Below are 26,379 nucleotides of genomic sequence, written 5' to 3' on the forward strand. Positions count from 1 at the left end.
CAGATCTGGTTGATGTATTCTAATAAGTGGAGGTAGGCTGAGTCCGGTAGGTTCGCCAACAGATTCACTGTTATGTGATCCCGTCCCGAAGACGTACCCCGGCGCATTTTTGCTAAGGCCGCCTTAAGGTCGTGCAACTCAAAAGGGGAATCGAGTGTTTCATTAGGCCTGCCAGAGTACATGTACTGTGGCCCAGGCGGGTCCTCCATACGACAGAGATATCTGTCGCACAGAGTGTCCGCAAGTTGCGCCGTCGTACCTTGGAACCCTTGCAGAGCCCGCCGGAGCTGCTTTTGCGTCTCACCTCTCGTTTGGGAGGGGTCGATTAGACTGCGGAAGAGACGCCACGTCCCCTTCGAGCTCATCTGATGGGCTGCGGCGTCGCAGCGTGCTATCCAATTGGAATCAGAGTTCGGCAGCATACGCTGCAGCCTGCTCTGTGAGTTTGGCTATGCGGGCGCGTAATTTGCGATTAGTTTTCTGCTTTTTCCACCGTTTAGTTAAGCTCCGGCGCGCCTCCCACAAATGCAGGAGGTGGGTGTCCACTGCGGGGATCTCTTCGGTGGTTTGTAGCGTTGTGACGTGTTGTTTCTGAATGTTGTATATGCGGTTAGCCCACTCCGCGTAGCCGCCGGAAAATAGTACGGGAGGGATAGTGTGGTTTCGGAATTTGTGCCAATCGGTCACCTTTTCCTGACCCCATTTTTTGCGCGCTGCCTTTGCCACGACTGTAATCCGGAGAAGGAGGTGATCGCTGCCTAGAGAATCTCCCAAGTTCTCCCAGGCAGCCGCTCTAGCATTTTCAACGAGAGAAGGGTCTGGACACGTGTCGCGGGTTACCGAATTCCCCACTCGGGTGGGATACGCCGGGTCCGTGAGTAACGTGAGGCTGAGGGTGGAGATGAGCTCTGCCAGCTTACGTCCTCTTGCCTGTTCGAAGTGGTAGCCCCAGTGAAGGCTGGGAGCATTGAAGTCTCCAACGATCACTAGAGGCTCTTTGGCTGCCATTTTTATCGCGCGAAGGAAGATTTCATTAAAAGTTACGCGCGGCTTATGCGGAGGGCAGTATATGTTGAGGATATGTATTGACGGTTCGCGGCGTCTGAGAGGCAGTACCCGGACCATTATATATTCTTGGTCGGTACTCAAGTCTAAGTCGACCTGAACCCCGGTGTAAGCCTTATTCACCAGGATGCACGTAGAGGGGCCCCCCTGAAAGGTGCTGTAGCCTGATAATTTAGCGTCTATGCCGGGCTCCTGCAGGGCAACGAGTGCCGGCATGTCACCTAGGGACTGCAGGTAGAGCTGGAGGTGTGACCGCTTTTTCCAAGCTCTGAAACCCCTGCAGTTCCATTGGGTGACCTGGAATTTTTCAAGGTTATCATTCCTATTAAATCTGCTAGCCATCTTGTTGTATTTATTTACGGGCGAGCGGACTAGCTCTGGCCGGGAGCCGGCGCAACCCTAGAGACGGGCCGCACGGACCCACCAGCTGCCCAGCCTGAACCAAATACCTCCGCTGCCTGGCGGGAGCTAGGCTGTCTTACGTTTGAGGTGAGGGGATTCGCAGCTAGTGGCGTTCTTAATTTGGGTGCTGGCCCAGGGCTGCACGGCTTTAAGGATCGAGTCAGTGACCTGGGCCATAAGGTCGGGAAGTGCTTGCGTTAAAGCTGCCTTGAACATGTCCTGGAAGGACTCGCGGACTGCTGACATGATTTGATTTGGGAGGACCGCCACTTGCTCCTCCAGTTGCTCGGTTTGACGCTGCAGTGCCTCTAAACCGTCGACGCGCCCAGCAGTGGCCACTGATCCAACTACCGCGTCCCCGCTCTGCCGCGAGACGTTAGTGAGGCAAGATGTTACGGATTATCCGTCATCCTCGTCATCTGGCTCAGCTTCTTGCATTGGTTCGGATGACCCGGCCTGTTTGGCCTCTAATTCTTGAATTTTGCGCGCTAAAAAAAATGTAGACGTAGAAGGGCCACCGCCCACGGGATTTTACACGGCCGCTGTCGTTCACCAGGAAATGCACGTTGATGGACTCTCCTTTCGAGCCCCCAATGCAATGCGAGCCGAGGAAATAGCGATAGCGCTTGCTGCCGCCCATGCCAATTCGAGAATCATTATCACGGACTCTCGAAAAGCATGTCATCATTACTTGGCAGGGGAGATCTCCCCCTTAGCTGCTTGCATTCTAAGACGGACTGCCACTGATCCAACACCAAAAAGAATCATTTGGGCTCCTGGCCACCAGGGCTTACGAGGTAATGAGGCCGCTGACGCGGCTGCCCGAGCGCTTATTCACCGGGCTCCTCATCCCTGCTCTTCTGGCTCGGAAACTAACCAGCCGCTGCTGCGATTCAAGGAAATAATAACGCATTACAGCGACAACCACCGCCTCTTCCCGGCCCCTGCAAAGGGGCTGAGTAAGACGGAGGAGCGAACTTTAAGGCGCCTGCAGACAGGTACTCTACTCTGTCCTGCAATCTTAAAGCATTACGATCCTAACACGGCTGGGCGATGCCCGCAATATGGGGAGACCTGTGGTATCTTCCACATGGTGTGGGCATGTACTCAAAATCCCCACCTCCCCCCTTCCCCTACCCCTTCCAGAGAGACATGGGAGACTGCCCTCCTCAACTGCTCCTCGCTTGAGTTCCAAAGGGCTCTGGTGAAACGGGCGAGAGACGGCGCCTCGTCATGCGGTGTCCCGGACAAGGGACGCCGACCATGCAGCGGGGCCACTGTGTGGCTCCCAAACTCTATTTCATGAAATCAAAGTTTTCACCACCACCACCACACGCCCTGCCACAGTATCAGTTCGCAAGATCCAGCCAAGCCGTAGAGCGCATGCTCATGATTAATATGTGAGACTGCATGAGACGCGATTTTTTTCTCTCTTTTTTTTGCCTATTACGCGAGGCCAGCCTGGCGATGCAAAGTTATGATAAGAAAATATAAAAGGAAAGAAATATCGCAGCGCATTGAAACCATTACCTGCATCGCGATAAACGGGGTTCGAACCACCTCTTTAATCAGCCTTGCAGTGTCTTGACGGTATAGAAAGGCATCGCAGGGCGTGTGTCCTCGTGCTCGCAACAGCGTAGCAGACGACGCTCTGCCTTCGTGCGTGTGCGCGAACTCTCGCCTTGTTGCATGCTTATCGCCGTTATAAGGCGCTGACCAGCAGTTCGGTCGACGCTCGCGCTATATTGTTCAAAATCAGGACTGCTGTACATATTGAGCTAATGTATGCTACTAGTGCCTGAATGTGCAGTGTTGCTTGTGTGTCTGTTGGCTTTGATTTCCATAAAAGCATGTTAATTTCAATTCCGTAGAAAAATGTTGATTGCCACTAGGCAGAGTGTCTCCCTGCAGTCCTCATAAATCAGTTTTCCTTTTGCACATTACAATGTGTTAAGTTGTCGAAATATTTAAGATCCAGAGCACATTATTCAAACATTTAGCTACCTTTCTCAATGAACGTGACATATTTTGTGATAATTTTCTGGGTGAAATAACCGCCTGGCCTAATGGGTACAATTGGTTCCAATGGTTTTTTTTTTTTTTTGACTGGGTCGCTCACAGAAACAACGCTGCTTTGCGCGCGCCATTATCGACAGGTCCCTTCCCGACCTGTCAATCTCAGCGATACGAGGTGCCGGGAATCCCAAAGCCTATGTAACAACCCTCCAACGCGTTTGCGTGCTACTGTATACGTGCGCTAAAGCATCCTACAAATTTTTGGCTTGCGCTTCTACACCTACAACAAAGCCCTTCCCGTTCAAAAGGTTCGCGGCCATCTTGCCTCGCCGCGCGGACACTTTTTTTCACCGAACATCGCAAAGATCGTGTTTCAAGTTGCGGCTTTCGCATTCCGACCTCTCTTTCATCTGCACGGACGAAATACCATGACGGGGCTGGTGCCCCACGCGCTATCACACTTCCGCGCTAGTGCGGCCGCTCCACGCCGAGATAACCGCATCCCCCGCGCATGCTCAGTTTCGGCCTGCTTCGCTCCCCTTCTATCAGCACTCGCGGACGCCGTCAAAAACCAGAGCCGCACGGTAGCCGAGTGGTTAGCGCGCCAGTTGGCAATGCTTGGGCGAATATCCCCACCGACCTTGGTTCGATTCCCAGCGCCGGCACAGCGGATCGCTGTAAAAAAAAAACGGTGCCTGGTGGTCCCACCAGCGTCACAGCTCGGCCGCCGTGTGTGGAGGACAAGGAGAGGATCTGTGCTTTTTCGCACAGCTCTTCTTCTCGCTGTCCCCCGGGTATCCAGAGGGCGGATGCCCGTTGCTCCTGCGGAGGTGTTCCCCGGGGAGGAAGTTTTTTTTCTTCCTCATCATTCCGACTTCGCGGGAGGATTGCGCACGCTGCTGCAGGCACCGCAGAAGTCCGCAACAACCACACACCGACGAGACGTCCGAGAGACACCACACACGCTCTTTTTTTTTTTTTTACTGGACGTTTTGCTTCATGAAACAAAACGTCCAGTAACAAAAAAAGCGTACATGGTGTCTTTCGGATGTGTTGTCAGTGTTTGGTTGCTCCGGACTTCTACGGTACCTGCAGCAGCATGCCGATTGACATAGCAATATAAAAGCACCTTCATAAAAAAAATGTTTACAGCAGCTGCAGTAACGCGTGAACTGCCGTAACATATGATAGGAAATATGCATGGCCACGCAGCTGCACGTCAAGCAGTTTGGACTGCCTGGTGTTCTGTTTAGTTCGCCCTCTCAAAAGAGATCAAATGGACACGTGGCCCGCACTCGCATTATTTTTTAAGATTATTATACTCACACGTCGGATGAAAAAACAAAACGGCTATAGTTCGCGCACGCTATGTCCGATAGTATCGCGCCAACCAAATGTAGTATGTAACGACCTGTTACAGGACCCCGCGTCTTCGTGAAACCGGGCAACTTCTATTAACGGTAGGTGCAACCCTGAAAAGAGTGCATTGCTGAGCCATTGACTCTGGCAATTACACCTAGGACTGCTTCTGACTATGCGATTGGCACCGTATATATTAGCTGAATTGGAGCAGACTACGCGCAATTTTTTTTTTAAAGCAGTCGTTCACTTTTGTGCCCATCTTGATAAAGACGGCCATTTTAATTCTGGTGTTACATGCATTAGCAAATATAACAAGGACTACATAAGCGCTTCAAACTCGACATCCTACCCCCAACTCAATATCAGTTCCGCAGTCCCTGCATACCTAGCGCGTCTTAATGTTCGGGTTGGGTGTGCGTGCTAGCGTACGCAACTGGCATCACACCAGTACAGAACTAGTGAGGGCATATTGCGCATTGCCAGAGACACGTGTAGCGTCGTAAGGCGGCACTTCACCCATTTCAATAGGAGAGGCACCTGACATTTTGGAAGCAGGCATTTTTCTGCATGTGCTGTCTTTACGTGTTCCTTGACTCATTTCGCAGATATTTCTCTACCCGATGGCTGAAACTTGAATAGAGAACTTGCTTATAGCGCTTGTACGCTATTTTCTTTCGATCCGCCAACATAGTTTAACTTCGCTTCACGAACACACTGCACAATGTGGGCCGTAGGTCGCCGCACCTTTTTCGGCCGTCCAAGGACACCCCCGCGTACCCCGTATCGCTACTGTAAACATTTCCAGCAAATTCTGCCGCTACCTCGCGCTTCTGGTTGTAATGAGAGCTTTGCTTACCGTACGGCCTGTCGGGCTGCTCAGAGAGGGAGTAGTGCCTCTCTCGTGCGGGGCCACGATCTGAAAGAGTAAGGGCATTAGCACAGCAGGCGTCGTCAAAGGGTGCTGGTTGGTTGGTTTATTGGGGTTTAACGTTCCAATGCGACCCAGGCTATGAGGGACGCCGTAATGAAGGGCTCCGGATAATTTCGACCACCTGGGGTTCTTTAACGTGCACTGACATCGCGCATACCCGGGCCTCCAGAATTTCGCCTTCATCGAATTCAGCCGCCGCAGGTGAACGCGTAACCACTGAGCCATCGCAGCGGGGCGTTGAAGGGTGCGTACGTGTGGTTTGACGCGTGCTTGACAGAGATATTTCATGTTCTAACTTCTCCCGCGGCCAAAGTAAGGCTCTTCCCTGGACGCAGATGCCGTTACGTCCGCGCGTTTTTTGACAGCACACGGTAGCTCTAGCATGAAAATGCCTCCACGGTTGGCCGCCGCCATTCTTAACAGCTTCTCCACAGCCCTCCGCAGTCGTGGTCTAGTGGTCTGGGCGTCCGCCTCGGCTGCGGGAGGTGGTTGGTTCGAAACCCACCGCCGGACACCCACCGGTAAAAATGGGTACAAGCCACCCCCGGACTGGCGCCCGGCTTCTTCAGGGGTGTGCGCTTGGAGGAAGCTCCGTAAACCCCGCTGCGCCCCTTCGGGGGCAACCCAGTTTCGAGCAACTCAGCCTGCAAAGGTGGTTAGTGTTTCACTGCAAAGTGAAGAGTTCCGACTCAAAACTCGTACGCTCTAACCTGCGTGTCTCAAGACAAACACTGTAAGCGATCCTTCGTTCCGAAGAGAAAACTTCAGAGTATCACAGCTGACTAGACATGCCGGTTTTTCCGGCTGTCTGACTTCCTAGAATTGCCACCTGCCAGTGGTCGCAATCACTGGCTGAGGAGAGATGGGCTTTGTTTCGGCGTGCGTTGTAGTCCAGTGGTAGTCTGTGTTAATTGGATGTACTGTGTCTGTATATGAGCCTCCACAAGCTCCCCCGCACTACTATGAAGACCCTGCTGGAGTAGACGACCAGCAGTGCGTATTATTTCGCCTCCTAAAGGCGGAAAATCGAAAGCTTTGCTAACAAGCGTTCATTTCACAGCGTGCTGCAAGGAGACATTCTGACCTGCTTTCTTCCTCTTTCATTCAATTTCATGAGAGGGATAGGGTTTGCGCTAAAGTGGTCAATGGACCGCAGGCATAACACATCATATCTTTCTTGGCATGCTGTAATCTCTATGTTCGTTTTAACGTCAGGATACCGCTTCACAAATTTGGCCTCTGTAGTATTTATATTATGTTTTTTGCGCAGAAGCTTTCTCACGGTCTATGCTTTTTCGGTTGCAAGCCGTTAAGCCTTTGCTGCCGGACCCTATGAACCAACCGTGTTCACATGTGCAGAAATCGATGAAATATGCATTACATTCTCTCGTTCCCTTCATTACTATACTAGTACAGTTCCCGCTGTTGAAGGCTGTGGGAGCGGTAATACGGCATTTGCAAGTGCTGACGTTCCAGTATGTCCCGATTCAGGCAGTACTTTCTAAATAAAAAGGAATAAAATGGGAGTAAGCTGCACTCCTCTTTGTAAAAGGGAGCTTACGAATACACTATCCGGTCCCTCCATGTTCAAAACAACAATAAAAAAAACTTGAGCAGGTGACGGTTGCGATCTCGCACCTCACCCGCAGAGTTTCGGCCCATCGTAAGGGCATGAGGGAGCCTGACCTCTCTCGTCTCATTCACGCCTTTATCCTCCGCCGATTCCTATATACGCTCCTGTACCTGAGACTTCAAGAGAACTTACTTTGGAATCTTTGTACAGACGAGTTGCTAACAAAATCGCTCGTGTTGTGGGAATAGTAACGAAACTCTGATTTTTTTCTTCCCTTGAGCGTGAAAAAGCTGCTTTAGAACTCTCTCTTCCTGACCCATCTGAATTACTGCCATTTATTATGGGGAAACACCACAATGTAAAACATCACAAACCTTTATCTTTTGCAGAAGAAAGCAGTGCGCGCTATCGCTAATTCCTCATATGACGCTCATACCCAGCCTCTTTTCAGCGCCCTTAACTTACAACCGGTCACTTTCATATATCGTAGTATTTTACTCAAGCGTTTCACTACTGCGAAAAAACAGACCACCAAATTTTTCGAGCATTTTTCTCTATTGACAATGAGTTCTAACATTTACAGCACACGTCACAGAGAAACATGGTACGTTCCTAAAGCGCGCACTAACTACGGTCAACAAATGTTACGCCACACACTGCGATTTTTGTTAAACTCATTAACAACGTGTCTCCTTTTATGGGCTCATTGTGGATTCCTTTTTTGTTTTGTTTGCTTTGCTGTAGAATACACTGACGCCACGAATGCCTAACCAATTTTCTTTGCTTGTTAGTAACTTATTATTTATGCTTGTGAATTTCAAAGCTATTTTATTTGTATCATTTTATGCTATACGCTTTCTGCTATTTAATTCCTTTCAGCATTCTGTCGTTAATTTTTTTTTGCCAGTATGTATTCCTGTTATAGAATGTTCACTAATGCTTTTTTTTTTCGTTTATCCGTTATTGTATCTTTGTGTTCTCTTTATCGTGCATAGTGCCATTTCTGTGCCCGTCAAGCCAAATCCGTTTGGCTTTTGTCTGCACTCCCGTCATCTGTACATGTATAGATGCAAATAAACTTGATTTGAATTGACCCTATGAACCAAGCAACAGTGCCTGTGTTCGTGTAACAGTGTTGACGTGTGCAGAAATCAATAAAGTATGCATTACATTATCTCGTTCCCTTGATTACTATACTAGTACAGTTCCCGCTGTTGAAGGCTGTGGGAGTGGTAATACGGCATTTGCAAGTGCTGATGTTCGACTATGTCTCGATTCAGGCAGTACTTTTTAAATAAAAGAGAGTAAAATGGGAGTAAGATGCGCTCTAGTGCACCCCTCTTTGTAAAAGGGAGCTTACGAATACACTATCCGGTCCTGGGCCTTCATGTTCAAGACAAAAAAAAAACTTAAGCCGGTGACAGGTGCGATCTCGCATCTCACCCGCAGAGTTTCGGCCCATCATAAGGGCATGAGGGAGCATGACCTATTTCGTCCCATTCTCGCCTTTATCCTCCGCCGATTCCTATATACGCTCCTGTGCCTGAGACTTCTCCACCTACCACTAATTACTTCCATAGAGAAACTACTACAGCAGGGTCTTGATAATAGTGGAGGGGAGCTTTTGCAGGCCCATAGATAGATCCAGTTAACACAAGACGCCACATCCTGGCTAACGACCCTACAAATATTACACCTCCGAGGAGTATGCCGTGTGGGTGGACGCCGCACGCTCGGGCGAGGAAGTGGCGGTATCCTTGGTGGGCCATATACCCTGCAATCCCTTGCTGCTGTTCCCTCGGTTTCCTCCTCAGAAGTGGCTGAGGAGGCAGCCATCGCCCTTGCGTTTGCCCACACGGAAGCCCGTTATGTTCTTAGATTCGAAGCGACCGAGTTCATGCCCCTGCTATTTGCATACTGACCTCACCTGTTGCCAACCGGCCCCGCCACGTGGAGCTGCTGTGGGTGCCTGCGCATTCGGAAAACCCCGGCAACGAGGCCGCCGATCACTTAGCCCGAGGCACAGGCTGCCCCCGCGTCAGAGTTCTCTCTGGAAGCGCATGCAGACATTCAGTGAGCTTATTCGGGCTCACCGAGCTGAGAGACAGCTCTAACCACCACCACACCCCTCACTTGATAATTACTATCAAATCCTATGGTGCCGCCTCCAGACACGAACCCTCTCATCTCCTTATACTAGGCCCCGCTACCACCAAACGCTCATCAAAACCTCTTGCACCCTCTGCAACCACCCCACCGCCATCCTCTCACGCGGGGCCTGTAGCACGTCAGCAGCTGGGAGGTCTGGGAGACCTTGTTACGCTCCGAGGAGCCCATCATGGGCCGTAGGAACGTTTCGGTGTAGTGGGATTGTGCGGGGGCCTGTTTAGCCCCAAACACCTCTGTCAGAATAAATTTTACCACCACCACCATACACACGGACATACGCCGCCGACTTTTCACGTAATGGTTGTAATGCTTTCGCATCAATACGGAGAAAGCTGGCAACAGTTCAGAGAAAAAACTGAGAATTGGTTTCTGAGAAGAGGAAAAGACGGTGGTGGTGGTGGTGAAAACATTTTTTCAGAAGGGAAAGGAGGTATTTTTGGATCAGCCCGTAAGGGACCGATCCTTACAAACACTAGGGGGAGGTCTCTAGTTTTGGACCCCAGTGGCGGTGGCCGCCGCCCGGGCGCACCCGACTAAGGCTTGTTGGGCCTGTAAGTCGTGGCAGCCGAGCAAGGTCACCTCCCAGTCCTCCCGAGTTGGGTTCGGGATGGGGGCAATAGCCGGGTTGAAGGGGGCAGGCCCACACCATGTGATAGGTGTCAGAAGACACTGCACTACAGTGTGGGCAGCTGCCGCTATTGAGGAGTCAAAATGTATTGGTGAGAAGGCGGAAATGGAGCCGCTCATCAGCCTTCTTGAGGCCTTCACGTAGGCTATGGTAAAGGCGATGGCTATCTTGATAGTAGGTTGTAGTATCTTTGTACGTATAGACCGGATTAAAATCGGATTCCTGATCGGTAAAGGAGAAGAAAACATCTCGCTGAGAAAGGGTGCGGGCGGCTGCGTCTGCTACCTCGTTTCCTGACAACCCCTGATGAGCAGGGTCCGTATTCCGTATGCAATTTTAGCAGATTCGATAGGCTAGGCAGGGAGTGCAGACTTGTTCGACGTTCCGGCAGGCCCCTCGCGACTCGGTGATTATGTATTTTGAATCGGAATGTGAGGCCGCAAGAGCAATCGCGACCTCTTCTGCTTTTGTTGCACTGCAGGCTATGAAGGTGAGGCCGTTAACTTTGTTGCTGTTGTGAATTACCACGGCCGTGTACCATCCCCCGTGGTGAGGACCGGAGGGGTCCACGTAGTATACACCTGTTTTGTTGCCATAATGTCGGGCTAGGGCTTACGCCCGTGCCAGGCGCCGACCATTATGGTCTTCGTGTGACATGTTGGCTGGACGAGGTCACACGTGGAGGGCACGTCTCCACAGTTCTGGGGTGTGAAACCTGTCTTCCATGGGAGTGGTGTGTTGGATATGGAGTCGAGCAAGAAGGCGGCGACCCGACTCAGCGACAAGCGCGTGTACTGGTTTGTAAGGTTCGCCTCCCGGAGGAAAAGACGCAGTAACTGTCTCACGTATCTCGGTGGACACCCGAACGGCACCGTAAGATAAAGGATAAAGGAGCGAAGGAAAAAAGAAAGGAAGAACGAGGTGTCGCTCCAGAAGAGTTTCCATCATCCAGAAACGTCCTCATCTTCGTGTGGGGCATGCACTCACCTGTTATAACGTCCTCCCAGTAGATAAAACGCTCTCCAAATGACAGTCCAAAGCCTCGAGCAAACTTCGAACTAGCACCTATCCAAATCCCCATTTGCTTAGCTACTATTCGGAAGGACTCTATTCAGACTTATGCAAGAATTGTGGTAGCAAAGCCGATCTCAATCATATGGTCTGGAACTGCCCGCAGTCCCTACCAGCGAGTCACTTCATTACCTACCCTGACCACTGCGAGGCTCTAATGCTCAGTCCCGACCCGGGGCGCTGATAAAGCGCGGTATGCGAAATAAGGGCGCTGGAAATTAAGCAGACCCGTCACGGTAGCTCTGTGGTATAGGGCGCTCGCCTACTGAAATAGCGTTCTCGGGTTCATACCCGGCCGCGTTTTGATGAAAGCGAAAAGGCAAAAGGCGCCCGTGTGCTGGTAAGTGGTCAGTGCTGGTAAGTTTGCCTTGCGGCGCGGTTCGGGTGTCCACCAAAGATATGTGAGACAGTTACTTCGTCGTTATTTTCCTCCCTTCCCTTACGGAGCCGTTCGGGTGCCCAACGAGATGTGAGACAATTACTAAGCCATTTGCCCTCCATAAAAAAAAGTGTTTGGGTTCAACGTGGCATGAAATTAGATATACGAGCGAAAACTCTGTGCAGCATGGTCTCCACGGCCGCAACTCAAATTTCAAGGTCAAGGCCATTACTCAATGGTCAGTCATATGATCACGTGGTTATACTACCATAGCTTGGGCCATACCACCAAGCAGTTAAGTTCGGTTTCACCTTGTGAGGCATTGAAGGTCACTGTGTCATCAGCATCTAAACCGGAAGCTGCAGCCAGAGTAGAGCTCTCGCTCTAAACCCAATTTTTCATATTAGGCAGCTCCGCTGGCCAACGCCTCGGGCGTCGTGCTGAACAATGGCGCAGGCTGTTGCACCTGGGCTTCTTGAACACAGATTGCGCCATCCGTCAGCAACCCAATTCTTTGAACATGCGGGAAAGTCTATGAATACACGAGAGAATTCAAGCAAATGACTCCCAGGGATCTTTGAATGTAAAGGAGAGAATGACCTGCATATATGTAAATCGACCCATTAAGCTATGGCGTCATATCCTTAAGGCGAGGCTTAAGTGTTCCTCCAATTTTTCTGTTTGCACTTTGCGATCTCTTGATATAGCATTGTAATAATTCCAAGGTTCATCAGCCATCTATGCAGTGGCCTGAGGCAGAACTGAGCACTGATATTCCATCCCGGCTTTAAAGGTTATGCCGTTATTAGTTAGTCGATCCATAAAAAAGTAGAAACATTAATTCTTTGAAAAGCAGTGAGCCACCACCGATAATACCTCTGCTACGAGTTACTGCGCTTCCAGAGGAAAAGCCCAGCCTTCGAAAAGCAAATGTATCTGACAACGTTCTCGTACCTCCACTGATACCTCAATTCAGAGCAGTCGTTGGCTGCAAACAAAGCGCGCCGCAAAAAACCAGCAGTTTTCAGAACAGGTAGCCTCGCATGTAGCAAGTATGACGTCACCCGGTCACGGCATTTACTCCAGATATGTCAGCAATGGGGCCATCGCAGCAAGATTGACTGATCAGTTGTATTAGGTTCGCGGCTTCCATAATACCTCATCGCTTGTCGTGGCAATGGTAACCAAAATCCTGCCGCGGGTTTTAATTTTGTGCGACACATAGTATCTGTTGAGATGTAAAGACAAAAGAGGAGAGCTTTTTTCACCACTCTCTTTGAAGAGTTCGGTTATACTGCAATGTTCCGTCGCATGCAAAGTGCACCCATCAAATCAAGAACCATATGTATCAGCAGCGCAAACACAACTTGGGAAGAAGAAAGAGATGAAGGTAAAGAGCGCTGAAGAAGAAATGTACTTGAATAACACCATCCGTAGGGCTAGTTGGTTGCGATCCATATGTATCAGCAGCGCAAACACAACACGGGAACAAGAACGAGAAGAAGGTAAAGAGCGCTGAACAAGAAATGTACTTGAATAACACCATCCGTAGGGCTAGTTGGTTGCGATCCATATGTATCAGCAGCGCAAACACAACACGGGAACAAGAACGAGAAGAAGGTAAAGAGCGCTGAACAAGAAATGCACTTGAATAACACTTGATTAACACTTGTACTTGATTAAAATTTTAGATGTTGTTACTTTGCAGATTCTTGACTTGAATAACACCATCTGTCGGGCTAGTTGGTTGCCCAACAGGTGGTGTTATTCAAGTACATTTCTTGTTCAGCGCTCTTTACCTTCTCGTTCTTCTTCCCGTGTTGTGTTTGCGCTGCTGATACATATGAACCGCAACCAACTAGCCCGTTGGTTGGTTGGTTGGTAGGTTGGTTGGTTCTTCGTTAAACGTTTAACGTTTAACGAAGAAGTGCCACCAGTAATTCAAAGATAGCAAAAAAGAACTTAGTAATGCTATCTTACCTACAATCTTGATTACCGCGAGAGAATTATTTTTTTGCGTTCTTACACCGCCATGGTGCCCCTTTACCTACTTCAGCTACTATACTATATGTTTTGCTCAAAAACACCAGCAAAAGAGGACAACATGCATAACCTTGTGGTTAAGTAGAGATATTTCCATGTTAATGTGATGCCTGGGAGTTTTTCGTAGTCACTAAGGTTGCATAAGTGATGCGTCAGCCATTGGGGGTCAAAATTTAAATTCAAGAAAGCCTTATTTCTTGCTGAACTGCAATTTCTGTCCAATGGAGGCGCATTTCGCTCTTACAATCGTTTCTCCACAACTGGAGAGGCCACATTCGGTGAAATCATGCGGCGAAATCACGGGAACAGCGACGAACGCACGGACTGATTGTTATTTCATTGAATCCCTGATTTTACGATTACGAACACTCTTTTGTGTCAGTGGGCAATATTTAATTATTGTGCAAGCGAAACGCAGTCTTTTAAACAGAGAAAGCGATTGTCCTTTCCCAGTGACTATCACTGCCTGGATATACACATTGAGCTTCCTCTCATTATATGTTATATACGCGAAATAGCGAGTGATGATACTTCCTACCCAACATGTGCAGCCACGCTCGTGTGCTCTCGGTTTCTCTCCCAGTTTTACACTCCGCTCAAGCGAAATGAACTCGAATCGACTGATATGAAGCCTCCATATCCAGGAGGAGCCACGAGATGTACTGATTTTAGAAACCGCCAAACTAACTTACACTATTGACGAGTGCACAGGCATCGTACGACAGCGAACAAGCTTCTTGCTTCTAGAAAAGATGATTACTGCAAAATCAAGACATGTGATTTCCAAAATTTGTTCGCCTTGATTAGAGGCGACTCTGAAAGTTCGAGCTCACATGTCAGAATAATCTTGGCGCTGTCAACTCCCCCCCCCCCCTATCGCTTCTTTCCATTTGGTAGATTCATGTTGAAAACAGAAAAGCTTTTCCTGCGCGTTCTTCCTCTTTTCACTTTCCTTTTCATCTGAACGCTGTGGATAGCTCAATCATGCGTCTCTCACACATCGCCCTTGCCTTTGTTTTCTTTATTTACTTTATTTACAGAATACTGCACCCCCTAAGATGGGTCCAAGCAGGAGGGGCAAAAGCACAAAAAAAAGGAGGCGCGGCAGATTACATAGCGCAAAACTAACATAACAGTAATATGAGAGAAGCCAACAGCCACAGAAACCAAGGGGCCCAGGTGGGGGGGGGGGCATGTGGTTGTTTTTTCTTCTGCTTTTCTAATCAATTATCTTTAAGCGACAACATATTCAGTAATATTCTTACTTGATCAACACTACAAAATAAATAAATAACTTAAAAAATCCCCTGTGCTCCTTGGTTTCTGTGGCTGTTGACTTCTCTCATATTTATAACGAGCCCCTCATTCCCCTTCCTTGTTTGCTTAATTGCTTAGCGAGGGTCTCGGTTCTGGCAGCCTTGACGCCATAGGAAGCATAAGAGGGTTCTCACACAGCTTCCATCCTCGTCGTTCGATGGCGTTCCACGTCCGCCGCTTACGAACGTGGGTGGCGCTGATGAACACTCTCAAGGTTAGGTTATTTGTAAACATAAATGCCCCCGAAAGCAAAAGGTTTGACAGCCGTCGCCGTAGCTCAGAGGTAGAGCACCGGACGCGTAATTCGGAGGTCGTGGGTTCGGATCCCACCGGCGGCATGTGGTTGTTTTTTCTTCTGCTTTTCTAATCAATTATCTTTAAGCGACAACATATTCAGTAATATTCTTACTTGACCAACACTACAAAAAAAATAAATAACTTAAAAAATCCCCTGTGCTCCTTGGTTTCTGTGGCTGTTGACTTCTCTCATATTTATAACGAGCCCCTCATTCCCCTTCCTTGTTTGCTTAATTGCTTAGCGAGGGTCTCGGTTCTGGCAGCCTTGACGCCATAGGAAGCATAAGAGGGTTCTCACACAGCTTCCATCCTCGCCGTTCGATGGCGTTCCACGTCCGCCGCTTACGAACGTGGGTGGCGCTGATGAACACTCTCAAGGTTAGGTTATTTGTAAACATAAATGCCCCCGAAAGCAGAAGGTTTGACAGCCGTCGCCGTAGCTCAGAGGTAGAGCACCGGACGCGTAATTCGGAGGTCGTGGGTTCGGATCCCACCGGCGGCATGTGGTTGTTTTTTCTTCTGCTTTTCTAATCAATTATCTTTAAGCGACAACATATTCAGTAATATTCTTACTTCACCAACACTACAAAAAAAATAAATAACTTAAAAAATCCCCTGTGCTCCTTGGTTTCTGTGGCTGTTGACTTCTCTCATATTTATAACGAGCCCCTCATTCCCCTTCCTTGTTTGCTTAATTGCTTAGCGAGGGTCTCGGTTCTGGCAGCCTTGACGCCATAGGAAGCATAAGAGGGTTCTCACACAGCTTCCATCCTCGCCGTTCGATGGCGTTCCACGTCCGCCGCTTACGAACGTGGGTGGCGCTGATGAACACTCTCAAGGTTAGGTTATTTGTAAACATAAATGCCCCCGAAAGCAGAAGGTTTGACAGCCGTCGCCGTAGCTCAGAGGTAGAGCACCGGACGCGTAATTCGGAGGTCGTGGGTTCGGATCCCACCGGCGGCATGTGGTTGTTTTTTCTTCTGCTTTTCTAATCAATTATCTTTAAGCGACAACATATTCAGTAATATTCTTACTTGATCAACACTACAAAATAAATAAATTAAAAAATCCCCTGTGCTCCTTGGTTTCTGTGGCTGTTGGCTTCTCTCATATTTATAACGAGCCCCTCATTCCCCTTCCCTTTTTACTTAATAACAGTAATATAACATAGTAAAGAACAAGGGAGAAAAACAACAACTCAGCAATTATCAATAAGTAATTTTGTTAATGACATCGATGCTGTTTACAACCTCAGGCGGGAGTTCATTCCATTGAGTCATTGTGCGGGGAAAAAATGAGTATTTAAAAGCATTGATTCTAGCACTGTAAGGTGTTAGTGATTCCGTGGGACGATGTTGTGTTAGTCGCGTTGTGAACGGTTTAAGAAATAAATCTGCGCTCATGGAGAGTGTTATTTTTGAGTAGGAAAAGAAATTTCGATCGTTTAATTTTTCTTCGTGTTTGCATCGCAGAGTGAAAGAACGGGGCGGGGGGGGGGGGGGGGGGGGGTTACTAGCAGCCATTTGGTTTCCCAGCCGAGTGCTATGGCTGGTTTTACGTCTTTGCGCGGATGAAACAGGATGGGGAGCTGTCGAATAAGGGCTAGTCCTTCCAGGTAACTGCTGCACGGCTGCTGCTTGTGACAGAGCCCTTCAGTTCTTGCAGGATTGCGAAAAACCGCGATCGTCCTTGTTCTTCGTTGGCCGTATGATGCGCACGCGCAAAGGCAGCGCACAAAACACTGTCCCTGTTTCCGACGGCTCATTTGTGCTGGTCGCGAAGTGTTTGAAGATTACAGCGCCCAGGTGACCCGATTAATTTTCGCTAAGTTGTGACGCATTTGAATGCTCTCACTTCATTCCAGTCCTTCACAATCATTCTCCGCAGAGGATGGCTGGACCGGGTCTTACGGCTAGCAAATCAAGAGATCCAAAGTATTGATATGTATAAAAATTTCACCCATTTAAAAGATACCAACCTCAGTTTACTATATTCAGAACCACAGTTTTATTTCTTACTTATATTACGCTTCATGCTTTTCTTAGAGCTAAAATCTTTTTCACATGCTAGAGTGCCAAGAAGTGGTTATCCACTCACTAGTTATTTTTATGTCCTGATCCTATAAAGACCAGAGCACGAAGAAAACTTCTCATACTAGCATTTCGTCGACATTGGTCCCTAAACTGCAGAAACATCTAGATTGGCAGATTCATTGTTGATCAAGTCTTACCTAATTATAATGAAAAAAAAATGGAAAATTCAGAACATCGCGTGCACGTACTGAGCCTCAGAATGTAAATTAAAGCAGCTTTTCAAAATCCATCATAAACTTTCATATTCAGCAATACTTTCTTTTGCCTTTAGGTTCTTCCATGTTCATCATCATCAGCCTGACTACGCCCACTGCTGGGCAAAGGCCTCTCCCATGTCTCTCCAATTAACCCTGTCTTTCGCCAGTTGCGGCCACCGTATTCTTGCAAATTTCTCAATCTCTTCCACCCCCTGCTACAGTTGCCTTCTCTTGGAATCCACTCCGTTACCCTTAAGGACCAGCGGTTATCCTGCCCAAGCCCACTTCTTCCTCTTGATTTCAACACTAACGAATAATCTTAGTTGGAATAAACATACTGAAACCGTATGCTCTTCTTCGTTTCGCAATCTGTTTTCTCGGGCACAAGTTAAAACAAGCTCCCCCTAACGTTAAGCAATTGGCATATTACACCATGATTAGACCAAAACTTGAGTATGCATGCACTGTTTGGGATCCTCACACAAAGACTAACATTAATGCCCTTGAAAGAATTCGGTACACAGCAGTCCGGTTTATATTTCCTAAATATCGCACCACTGACTCACCATCTGCTCTGTTGCTTCAACATAATATACAGTCCCTTGAAACTCGGCGTAGAATACTAAGGTTAAGATTTCTCTTTCTATTGAAAAATAACAAACTGTCAATGGCTCCCGATTTGTATCTCCAACAGATAACGTCCAGGTCAACAAGAAACAGGCACACTGAATCGTTAAAACATTACTTTGCCAGAACTAACATATTCAAAATTTTCTTTTTTTTCCCCGCACCATTACCGAGTGGAATCAGTTACCATCATCATCAACAGTTGACATTGATGCCATTAAACAGGCCGTTCATTGATGTTTTTGACTTGCCTTGTACTTTGTTTTGTGCTTTTTGTATTCTGTTTATTGGGCCCCTCCTGCCAGGGCCCTTCACTGGGTCTGCAGTATGTCCTAAATAAATAAAATAAAACTAGGATATCATTAACGCGCGTTTATTCTCTCACCCACTCCGCCCGCTTCCGATCTCTTAACGTTACACCTATCATTTTCATTTCCATATCTCGCTGCGTTGTCCTTACCTTAAGCTGCACCCTCTTTGTTAGCCTCCACGTTTCTTCCCCATAGGTGAGTACCGGTAAGATACACCTGTTGTATACTTTCCTCTTGAGGGATATTGGTAACCTGCCATATGCGCTCCACCCCATTCTTATTCTTCTAGTTATTTCCCCCTCATGATCTAGATCAGCTGTCACTGCCTGCCCTAAATAGACATAATCTCTTACATATTCTTGAAGAGGCAGAAAACAGAACTACGTTTGATTGAGTCTCACAGTCTTGCGACGCATGCGACCCCTCACGAAGGACACGAGCGAAAGACAGCAATCGAGGCGGTTCCGGCAAACGGCACATCCGCTCTGCACCGTCGTCCCTCCTTAGCTTGCTCAGGGCACGCAAACTCGGTGGCTTCGGCTTTATTACTGTTCCTTTGAGGTCCGATGCACGCTTCATTATCATCTTGATTGCACGTGTGTTTCCAGAGTAAATGTTGCTGCCCTGTGCAAGCGTCGCGATCGACCGCCCCCAGTCTCTCTCTAGGGAAGATTGTTTATTAGTTGTGGTGGCCCGCACAATGTCCGGCCTTTCCTTCTCGAGATTGTGAACACCAGAATTAAGCTTCAGCTTAAACACGCCAAATGCCTTCATTCTATAGTATCCCTTGGTTCGTTTCATTGTCTGGGTTGATTCAATAGCGAAAAAAACTAAATTTCGGTTTCCCAGCGCGCGTCCCCTTGAACTCACAGCAAACGTCATTTTAAGAAGCCAATCAGAGGCTTCTGTCGTCAACATAACATGGCGGCTTACCGAGGCCTGTTTAGCCATAGTTGACCGAGGTTACAGCACGCATATTGACTCGAATGTGGCACCGTCGTCTGCTCAGAATGGAGTCTGCTAGCTGTCAAGCTGACACATGTGCGAAAACTTGGCCGGCGCGCCGCACCAGTCGCCACTTGCTAACTGCCGCTTACTGCAAGCAGGGACACGGAGCGGCAAGCATCTTTGCGCCGCTGGACTCATGCCCGGCCCACATACGGTGTAACACTTTGCCACCGCACACCAGCGCCTGCGCGCTGCTTGGCTACTGAAGTTCGCACCAGAAAAGTCAAAATAGCGATGTTATCAGAAAGACTGCCGGCTGTACTCGGGCGGCGACAAAGCATGCCTGCCCACGTAGCGCGCTTTCGGCAACGGCGCTGGACGCGGGTGCGCCGGGCGACGGACTGCACTGCTCTCTGGCTGCCCTGGTCGTCGCTAGGCCTGTTTTGCATCGAAGCCGCGGTGGACTTAAAGTTGATGCAACGAAGTTGTTCCCGTGGCTAAGCAGCACTTCGCAGTGAGCGGAGAAGACATTTCGAACTGTGTCATGTTTATGCAGAGTCATTTATACAGGGACATCAGCTGCGACCGCCATTTTGAGGAAAGGAAATACGCCTTTCTCTCATATATCGGTGTACACCCGAAAGGAATGGACACCACGGTAGACTGCAAAGCAACCTTCGAAGACAACACCCGTAATCACTAGACGCGCCTTTGTTCATTCCCAACCATTGCGCTTGCGTGGCGGAGTGGTTAGCGTGCTCGCCTCGCACTCCGGAGGCCCTGGTTCGATTCCTCAACTCGAACAATTTCATACGCGGTTTTATTTATTAATTAATGCATCTGGAACTTTGCCCTCGCTGCCAACGCCGCCGACACCGGCTTTTCTGCGACACGGGGCCCTTAACGCTGTCGTGTTAATAAGCACTGAGCTCGTTGTTGACCCAGTCGAAATCTCTCTCCCGTAAGCTCCCCCCCCCCCCCCCCCCCCCTTTGAGTGGTGCATGGTTCTTATGAGAGTAATTTAAACGAATGAGACAACGCTTTCCCATTCCTGTTTCATTTTATGTACCTTGATTACTTCTCTCATTCGGCCTGATTTGATGCGCTTCAATTTTCGTTTTACGCGAACTATACGCCTCGCAGTTACAATTAGTTTTACACTTCTCGCTGGTCACACAGCTGACCCAGTTTCGCAGGCTGCTGAGCTACGTGACAGGCCTGGTGCACGTATTTCTCCTCACGAATGGTGCAAAGCTTAAAAACGCAAGCAAAACAACACCAAAGTACCGAAGCTGCACAGTAGAGACGGCTTTACATACATTGTGAGGGTATGTAGTGGTACATAAAAGTAAATAGAGAACAGCACAGCTGCTGCTGCGCGCGAGCTTCGACTGATTATTGTAACAGGCTTTCCTTCATAAATGTACGCATCAGTAAGTAACAAGAAAAAGAATACTATGCGCCCTCGCAAAAAAGTACATTGTCATTTGAGTGAAGAACTTTCAAGTCAACACCGACTAATTTTTGTAAGAGCACCGTTGTTAATGTTAGTAAATCAGCATTTTGTGCTTCTTATGCGTTTTCCTTTTTTCCGCTGTACTGAACCAAATTTTTAGGCCATTTCCTGATATTTCGGGCAATAAAATAAACAAAAAATCAGGGGGACTTAGTGTAATGTGCGTAGAGGCGAAAGTGTTTTCGGCACCGCTTTGACTGCCTCTGTGGCACTGGTGACGTCACCACTGGATGGTGGTGGAAAACATTTATGTACAGGTATAATACAGGAGGTTATGCATGAGCTGACCCAGAGAGGACCAGCCCTTACAAATACTAGGTGGAGGTCCCTAGTTCGGGACCCCAGTGGCATCGGCCGCCGCCCAGGCTCGCGCGACCAAGGCCCGTTGGGCCTGCAGGTCAGAGCAGCCGAGCAGGGTCGCCTCCCAGTCCTCGGGGGTTGGGTTGGGGTGAGAAGGGATAGTAGGGTTGGAGGGGCAGGCCCACACCATGTGGTAGATGTCCGAAGACTTCTCCGCACAGTGCGGACAGCTGCCCGAGAAAGAAGGGTCGAAGTGTTTCAGAGCTGCCGGGCACAGCAAAGTATTAGTATACAGGCGGAGCAGAAGCCGCTCCTCCGCCTTTGACAGACCTTTACACGGGCGGGCATAAAGACCATGGCCAGATTGATAGAGTAAAACGATGTCTTTGAAGGTGTAAGCTGGAATAAATTCGAGTTCCTGATCGTCAGGGTCGGAGGGGAATGTCCGGTGAGAGAGCGCGCGGGCGGCGGCGTCAGCTGCCTCATTTCCCTCAAGGCCCATGTGAGCGGGAGCCCAAACGATACGCCGGTGCGCGGGGTCACCGGTGTAGACGCTGTTTTGAAGAATGCGGTAGGCTAGATAGGGTACCCAGCCCTGCTCGATGTTCCGACATGCCCCTCGCGAGTCGGAAATAATTGTTTTTGAATTGGAATCAGATGCAGCCAACGCAATGGCGACCTCCTCCGCGTGTGTTATGTCACGGGCTCGGAAAGTAAGGCCGTTCACTGTTTTGGATTGATGGACGACTGCGGCTGTGTACCATCCCCCATGGTGGGGGCCTGAGGCATCCACGTAGAATACGCCGGGTTTCGATCCATAGTGGCGGGCCAGGGCTTCCGCCCGCGCCAGGCGCCGGCCATTACGGTCCTCACTGTTCATGTTCGCGGGAAGAGGGCGCACGTGGAGGGCGCATCTCCACTGGGATAGAATACGTACGCGCTCTTCCATGAGAGTGGTGTGTTGGATGTGTAGTCGGGCAAGGAGGCGGCGACCCGACGATGTCTTCGAGAGACGTGTGTATTGGTTAGTCAAGTGGGCTTCCCGGAACTCCCGAAATGTGTTCACCATGCCTAGCCCCAGGAGGCGCTTGTTGGAGGTGGTCACGGGGAGGCCTAGAGCCCGCTTAATAATTTTGCGGAGGATGACTTCGAGTGAATCCTCGTCTTGCTTCCGCAGGTGGAGGTATGGAGTCGAATATAGAATTCGACTGGTTACAAATGCATGCGCCAGCCGCAAGGCGTCCTTACATCGTAACCCCCCGCGCTTGTTAGAAACCCGGCGGACGATGCGGCCCACCTGGTCCCCCACCTGACGAAGTTTGGCCAATGTTGTTTCTGACCGTCTGTCTTGATGTATAAAGAGCCCCAGTACCCGGACTTCGATATTTTCAGGGATTGGACCTGTCTCGAGAGACAATGAAATTTTGGCTGTGCACTTTGGTGAGGGGCGTATGTGCACAAATTCAGACTTTTGGGTGGAGCATTGGAGGCCGCAGCGGCGAGCATAACGGTCCACTATGGTCACCGCCTCCTGCAGGTTAGCCTCAATGTCTGCAAGGGAACCCTGCGTGGCCCACAGGGTGATGTCATCAGCATACAGCGCATGCTGCACACCGGCGACAGCGCCCAGCTGGGCTGGTAGGCGCACCATAGCCAAATTGAATAAGAGGGGAGAGAGCACCGCGCCCTGGGGTGTACCCCTGGTTCCTAAATGAAAAGGGCCATGTTCTTTATCCTGGATCCGAATGTAAGATTGTCTTTCGGTTAAAAATTGCCGAATGTATTGAAAGGCATTTCTGCCGCAGTTAGTTTGAGAGAGGTGGGTGACAATGATCTCGTGGGTAACGTTGTCGAATGCACCCTTCAAATCCAAGGCGAGTACGACCTTGTCATTGTGAGGGCATTCCACGGGGTCGAGGAGAGCCCGATTGAGTTGTAGCAGGACATCTTGTGCAGATCTGTGTGGGCGAAACCCGAACATGGTGTCTGCGAATAGGTGTTTGGATTCCATGAACTCGGACAACCTGTCACGTACCATCGTCTCCATGAGTTTGCCCACACAGGAAGTCAGAGAGATGGGGCGGAGGTTGTCCGTGTTGATGGCCTTGCCAGCTTTAGGAATGAAGGTGACCAGGGCGGTCTTCCACTCGATGGGTAGTGGCACTTCCCCAAGCCAGATTGAGTTAATGTAATTTAATAAAGACAGGTATGCTGGGTCGGGGAGGTTGGCTAACAATCTGACTGTAATTTTGTCCCGACCCGGAGCGGTGCCGCGTTTCATTTTTGACAGGGCCGCCTTCAGGTCGTGGAACTGGTACGGTTGATCCAGCTCAACATTCTCAGAACCTGCATAAGAGTACGCCGGCCCGCGGGAGTCCTGGGTGGTGCACAAGTACTGGTCCCGGAGCTTGTGCGCCAATTGATTTGTGTTCACCTGAAAGCTGTGTATTGCTCTTTGGAGGTGTTTTTGAGTTTCCGTGCGTGTTTGCGTTGGGTCAATTAGGGCGCGAAAGAGTCGCCACGTGTGATGTCACACATAATTACTAATTACAGGGTAATGAGAAATCTCTAGTTAATGGCTAATTACTGATTTATTGCTAATTACTGATATTACTGATTAATGACTAATTCTTAATTAATTCTTAAATACTAATCAACTGCTAATGGCCCTTAACCTTCGCTTTAGGAGTGAAACGCGACAGCGTGTTGTAACGCTGCCAGGGAGTCCACGGAATACCACCCTGCGTTCGGATCGATGTCGTGCCTAAAGTCCCTTTATGAGCTTGTCTAAAAAAAGCTAAGTACCGAAAACGTTTGCGGCGCCGCCGACGCACACTATTGGACAGCGACCACTTCCGGTTGGGAACTAGTTCCGTTCCGCCATGTTCTTCCTAAGTCGTCCGGCTGCATAGTTTGACGGCGCTTGCACGCTACGTTTCTTCGTGACGCGAGAAGCGCCCGGACTAACCTCCACTGATCGCAGTCGTGCAGAGCTGCATCTACGTTTTTCCAGATTACTGTAGATGATCCTGACCTGGTTGTCTCGAAGTTTCCTTGCCGGCTTTAAATTGAGCGATGCCGCGAGCGGCCGGCATTTCGTAGTTCGGCTACTGACGAGCACGTCTGTTGCTTACGGCGCCGCCGAGTGATTCAGTTGTTTTGCGGGCGCAAGTCAGCACAAATAAAGAGCTTCGTTTGCAAGTTTTGTTGCTGTCTTCCTGACCGCTGGACTGCCGTCACTACAACGTGACAGTATAGTTGTGCTGGCTACGGACATTCAGTGGAGGTGACTTTATATTTGTCGCTGTTTGCTGGAAGTCACTTTAGTTTATCGGGCTCTTTTTTTGTGTCCGCAGCAGCAGCCGAAATTCCGGGCTGTTGCACCTTCGGGTACTCAACCCAGTCAGGAAAAGGTCTGGCGTTGTTTTCAGTGCCGCTGGCGAAGAACGATATTGTGCGACAGAAAGCGTGGCTCCACAGGATTGGGAGAAAAAATTTCAAGGTGACGAATTCTAGCAAGTTATACGATGTAAGCTCAATTCCTGTTTTCCATCGTTGAGATTCGATGCTCTAGTAGCAAACTTTGGCTGGCGAGTCAGAATTGCTAAAGCTCCCAGCTCGCACTATGCTTGACGATTGTTTGATTACGCGCTGCTGTCCGCCTTTGTCATTTCGTAAACATGCATGTCAGTGCAAGTATGCGCGCGTATTTCAGCCTACGGCCCCACTCCGGCACCTACTGCAGCTGGTCCATTGAGATCAAGTAGCCAAAACCTTTTCGCTCAGTAATGCGCCCTGAAACCGTAACCTCTTGCGAAGTGTTCTGCGGTACGCCCTGCCAATTCTTTAATAGTACCGCGCGACCGTCGACCAGCCGGCTTGTCAGCGCCTGATGACAGCGCTGAGCGGCAAAACGAGCCAGAACCAGTGCATCTGAAACAAATGCGCTTATTCTCGCTTGATTCGCGCTCCGCGCCATGATAAGGCGTTGTCCAGTCGACGCTCGCGCGGTACTATTAAAGATTGGCGGTGTGTACATAACTCGCGCTCCAATTAGATGAATTTACATGTGTTCACACTCGCGCATAGCATGTCTGATTTATTGGAGTGTCTGCTGCACAAGTGCTCTACGTGCCAAAAGTTCGTGACGCGGGCGCAAAGGAATTTTATTGCTGTGCGAAACCAACGGTCAGTCTCAGCATCCAATGCCCATAATATTCCTTTCATTCTATTCCCACCATACAAGTAATCCGCGAGGCAACACCGTAATTATTTCGTGCATACCGGCACCCCGCAGACATCGGCTTCCGTCTGTCCTAGAAATTCATGAAGGGACTTCAGTGTGTTCACCTGCACAGCTAGGTTTTTGTATTTTTCATCTTCATATATATTCCTAATACGACTACCCTTCTTTAAAGCTCCATTTTACTGAAGATCAATTCAAGCCCATAATTCTGAGGAAGCTTAGCATAAAGAAACAAAGGCACTGCTGTCCCGTCAATATTCTCTCACCGGCCAGCAAAACTGCCCCGCAAACCGCCACAAACCGCCGTTGGTAGTCTTTGCAATAATATGCTATATATAAAGTTGCACGCGTGTCCGTGTTCTCTAGCGAACTGGCCGCCGCACCACAACTGCAGTTTTGCCGCACTCGCTGTCTCCGACAAAACTGAACGCAAATCACATTCGGAGCGCATTACTGGCACGTTTCCCTTCTTCTCATACCAAGCTCATTTACGGAACGCCACCCTCCGTTCGGAGCGATGCCCTGCCCGTTGGGGACACCTTTGAACGAAACGCTTTTGGAGGAAAGCAAATGGCGCAGTAATTCTCTGACATATCGGTGGACACACGAACCACACCATACAGGAAGGGAGGAAGTGGGAATGAAAGAAGAAAGAGGGCCGTAATGAAGAAAATGAAAATTGTAATTGAGGAAAGGAAATTCCGCGGTAACTGTCGCACATATCTCGGTGGACACCCATCATCCATTTGGTGACGTCAGCTGCTCTCGTCGATGAGCCACCCCAAGGCGCTGGATGTAACGCCGGACGGACGGGAGAATGAGCCGTTAAAATCGGACGGGCAGTTAAGCTCCAACCCAATGCGGTGGCTCAGTGGTTAAGGCGCTCGT

The 26,379-nt window shown here is 49.3% G+C and overlaps 1 protein-coding gene across 3 annotated transcripts in view; it reads right to left on the reverse strand.

Moving 5' to 3' along the window:
- The window catches only part of LOC149365589 (uncharacterized), a 131,127-nt gene that overhangs the window by 56,019 nt on the left and 48,729 nt on the right, over positions 1 to 26,379 (reverse strand). Inside the window, exons 3-4 of one of the 3 annotated variants that reach the window (XR_016292486.1) lie at positions 5,702 to 5,761; positions 4,124 to 4,305 (exon numbers count right to left, since the gene is read on the reverse strand). The exons of 1 other annotated variant lie outside the window; for it this stretch is intronic. Coding sequence is in view for 1 of the 2 variants with exons in the window: in XM_089586753.1 (XP_089442879.1) it covers positions 5,702 to 5,761 (60 nt within the window). In the remaining variant the exon portion in view is untranslated. The remainder of the gene's footprint in view (positions 1 to 4,123; positions 4,306 to 5,701; positions 5,762 to 26,379) is intronic. One more of the 3 variants, XM_089586753.1, reaches the window with a different exon arrangement.

The sequence above is a fragment of the Amblyomma mixtum genome, chromosome 1, assembly GCF_055824585.1.
Source record: "Amblyomma mixtum isolate Tamu chromosome 1, ASM5582458v1, whole genome shotgun sequence".
NCBI lineage: Eukaryota > Metazoa > Arthropoda > Arachnida > Ixodida > Ixodidae > Amblyomma > Amblyomma mixtum.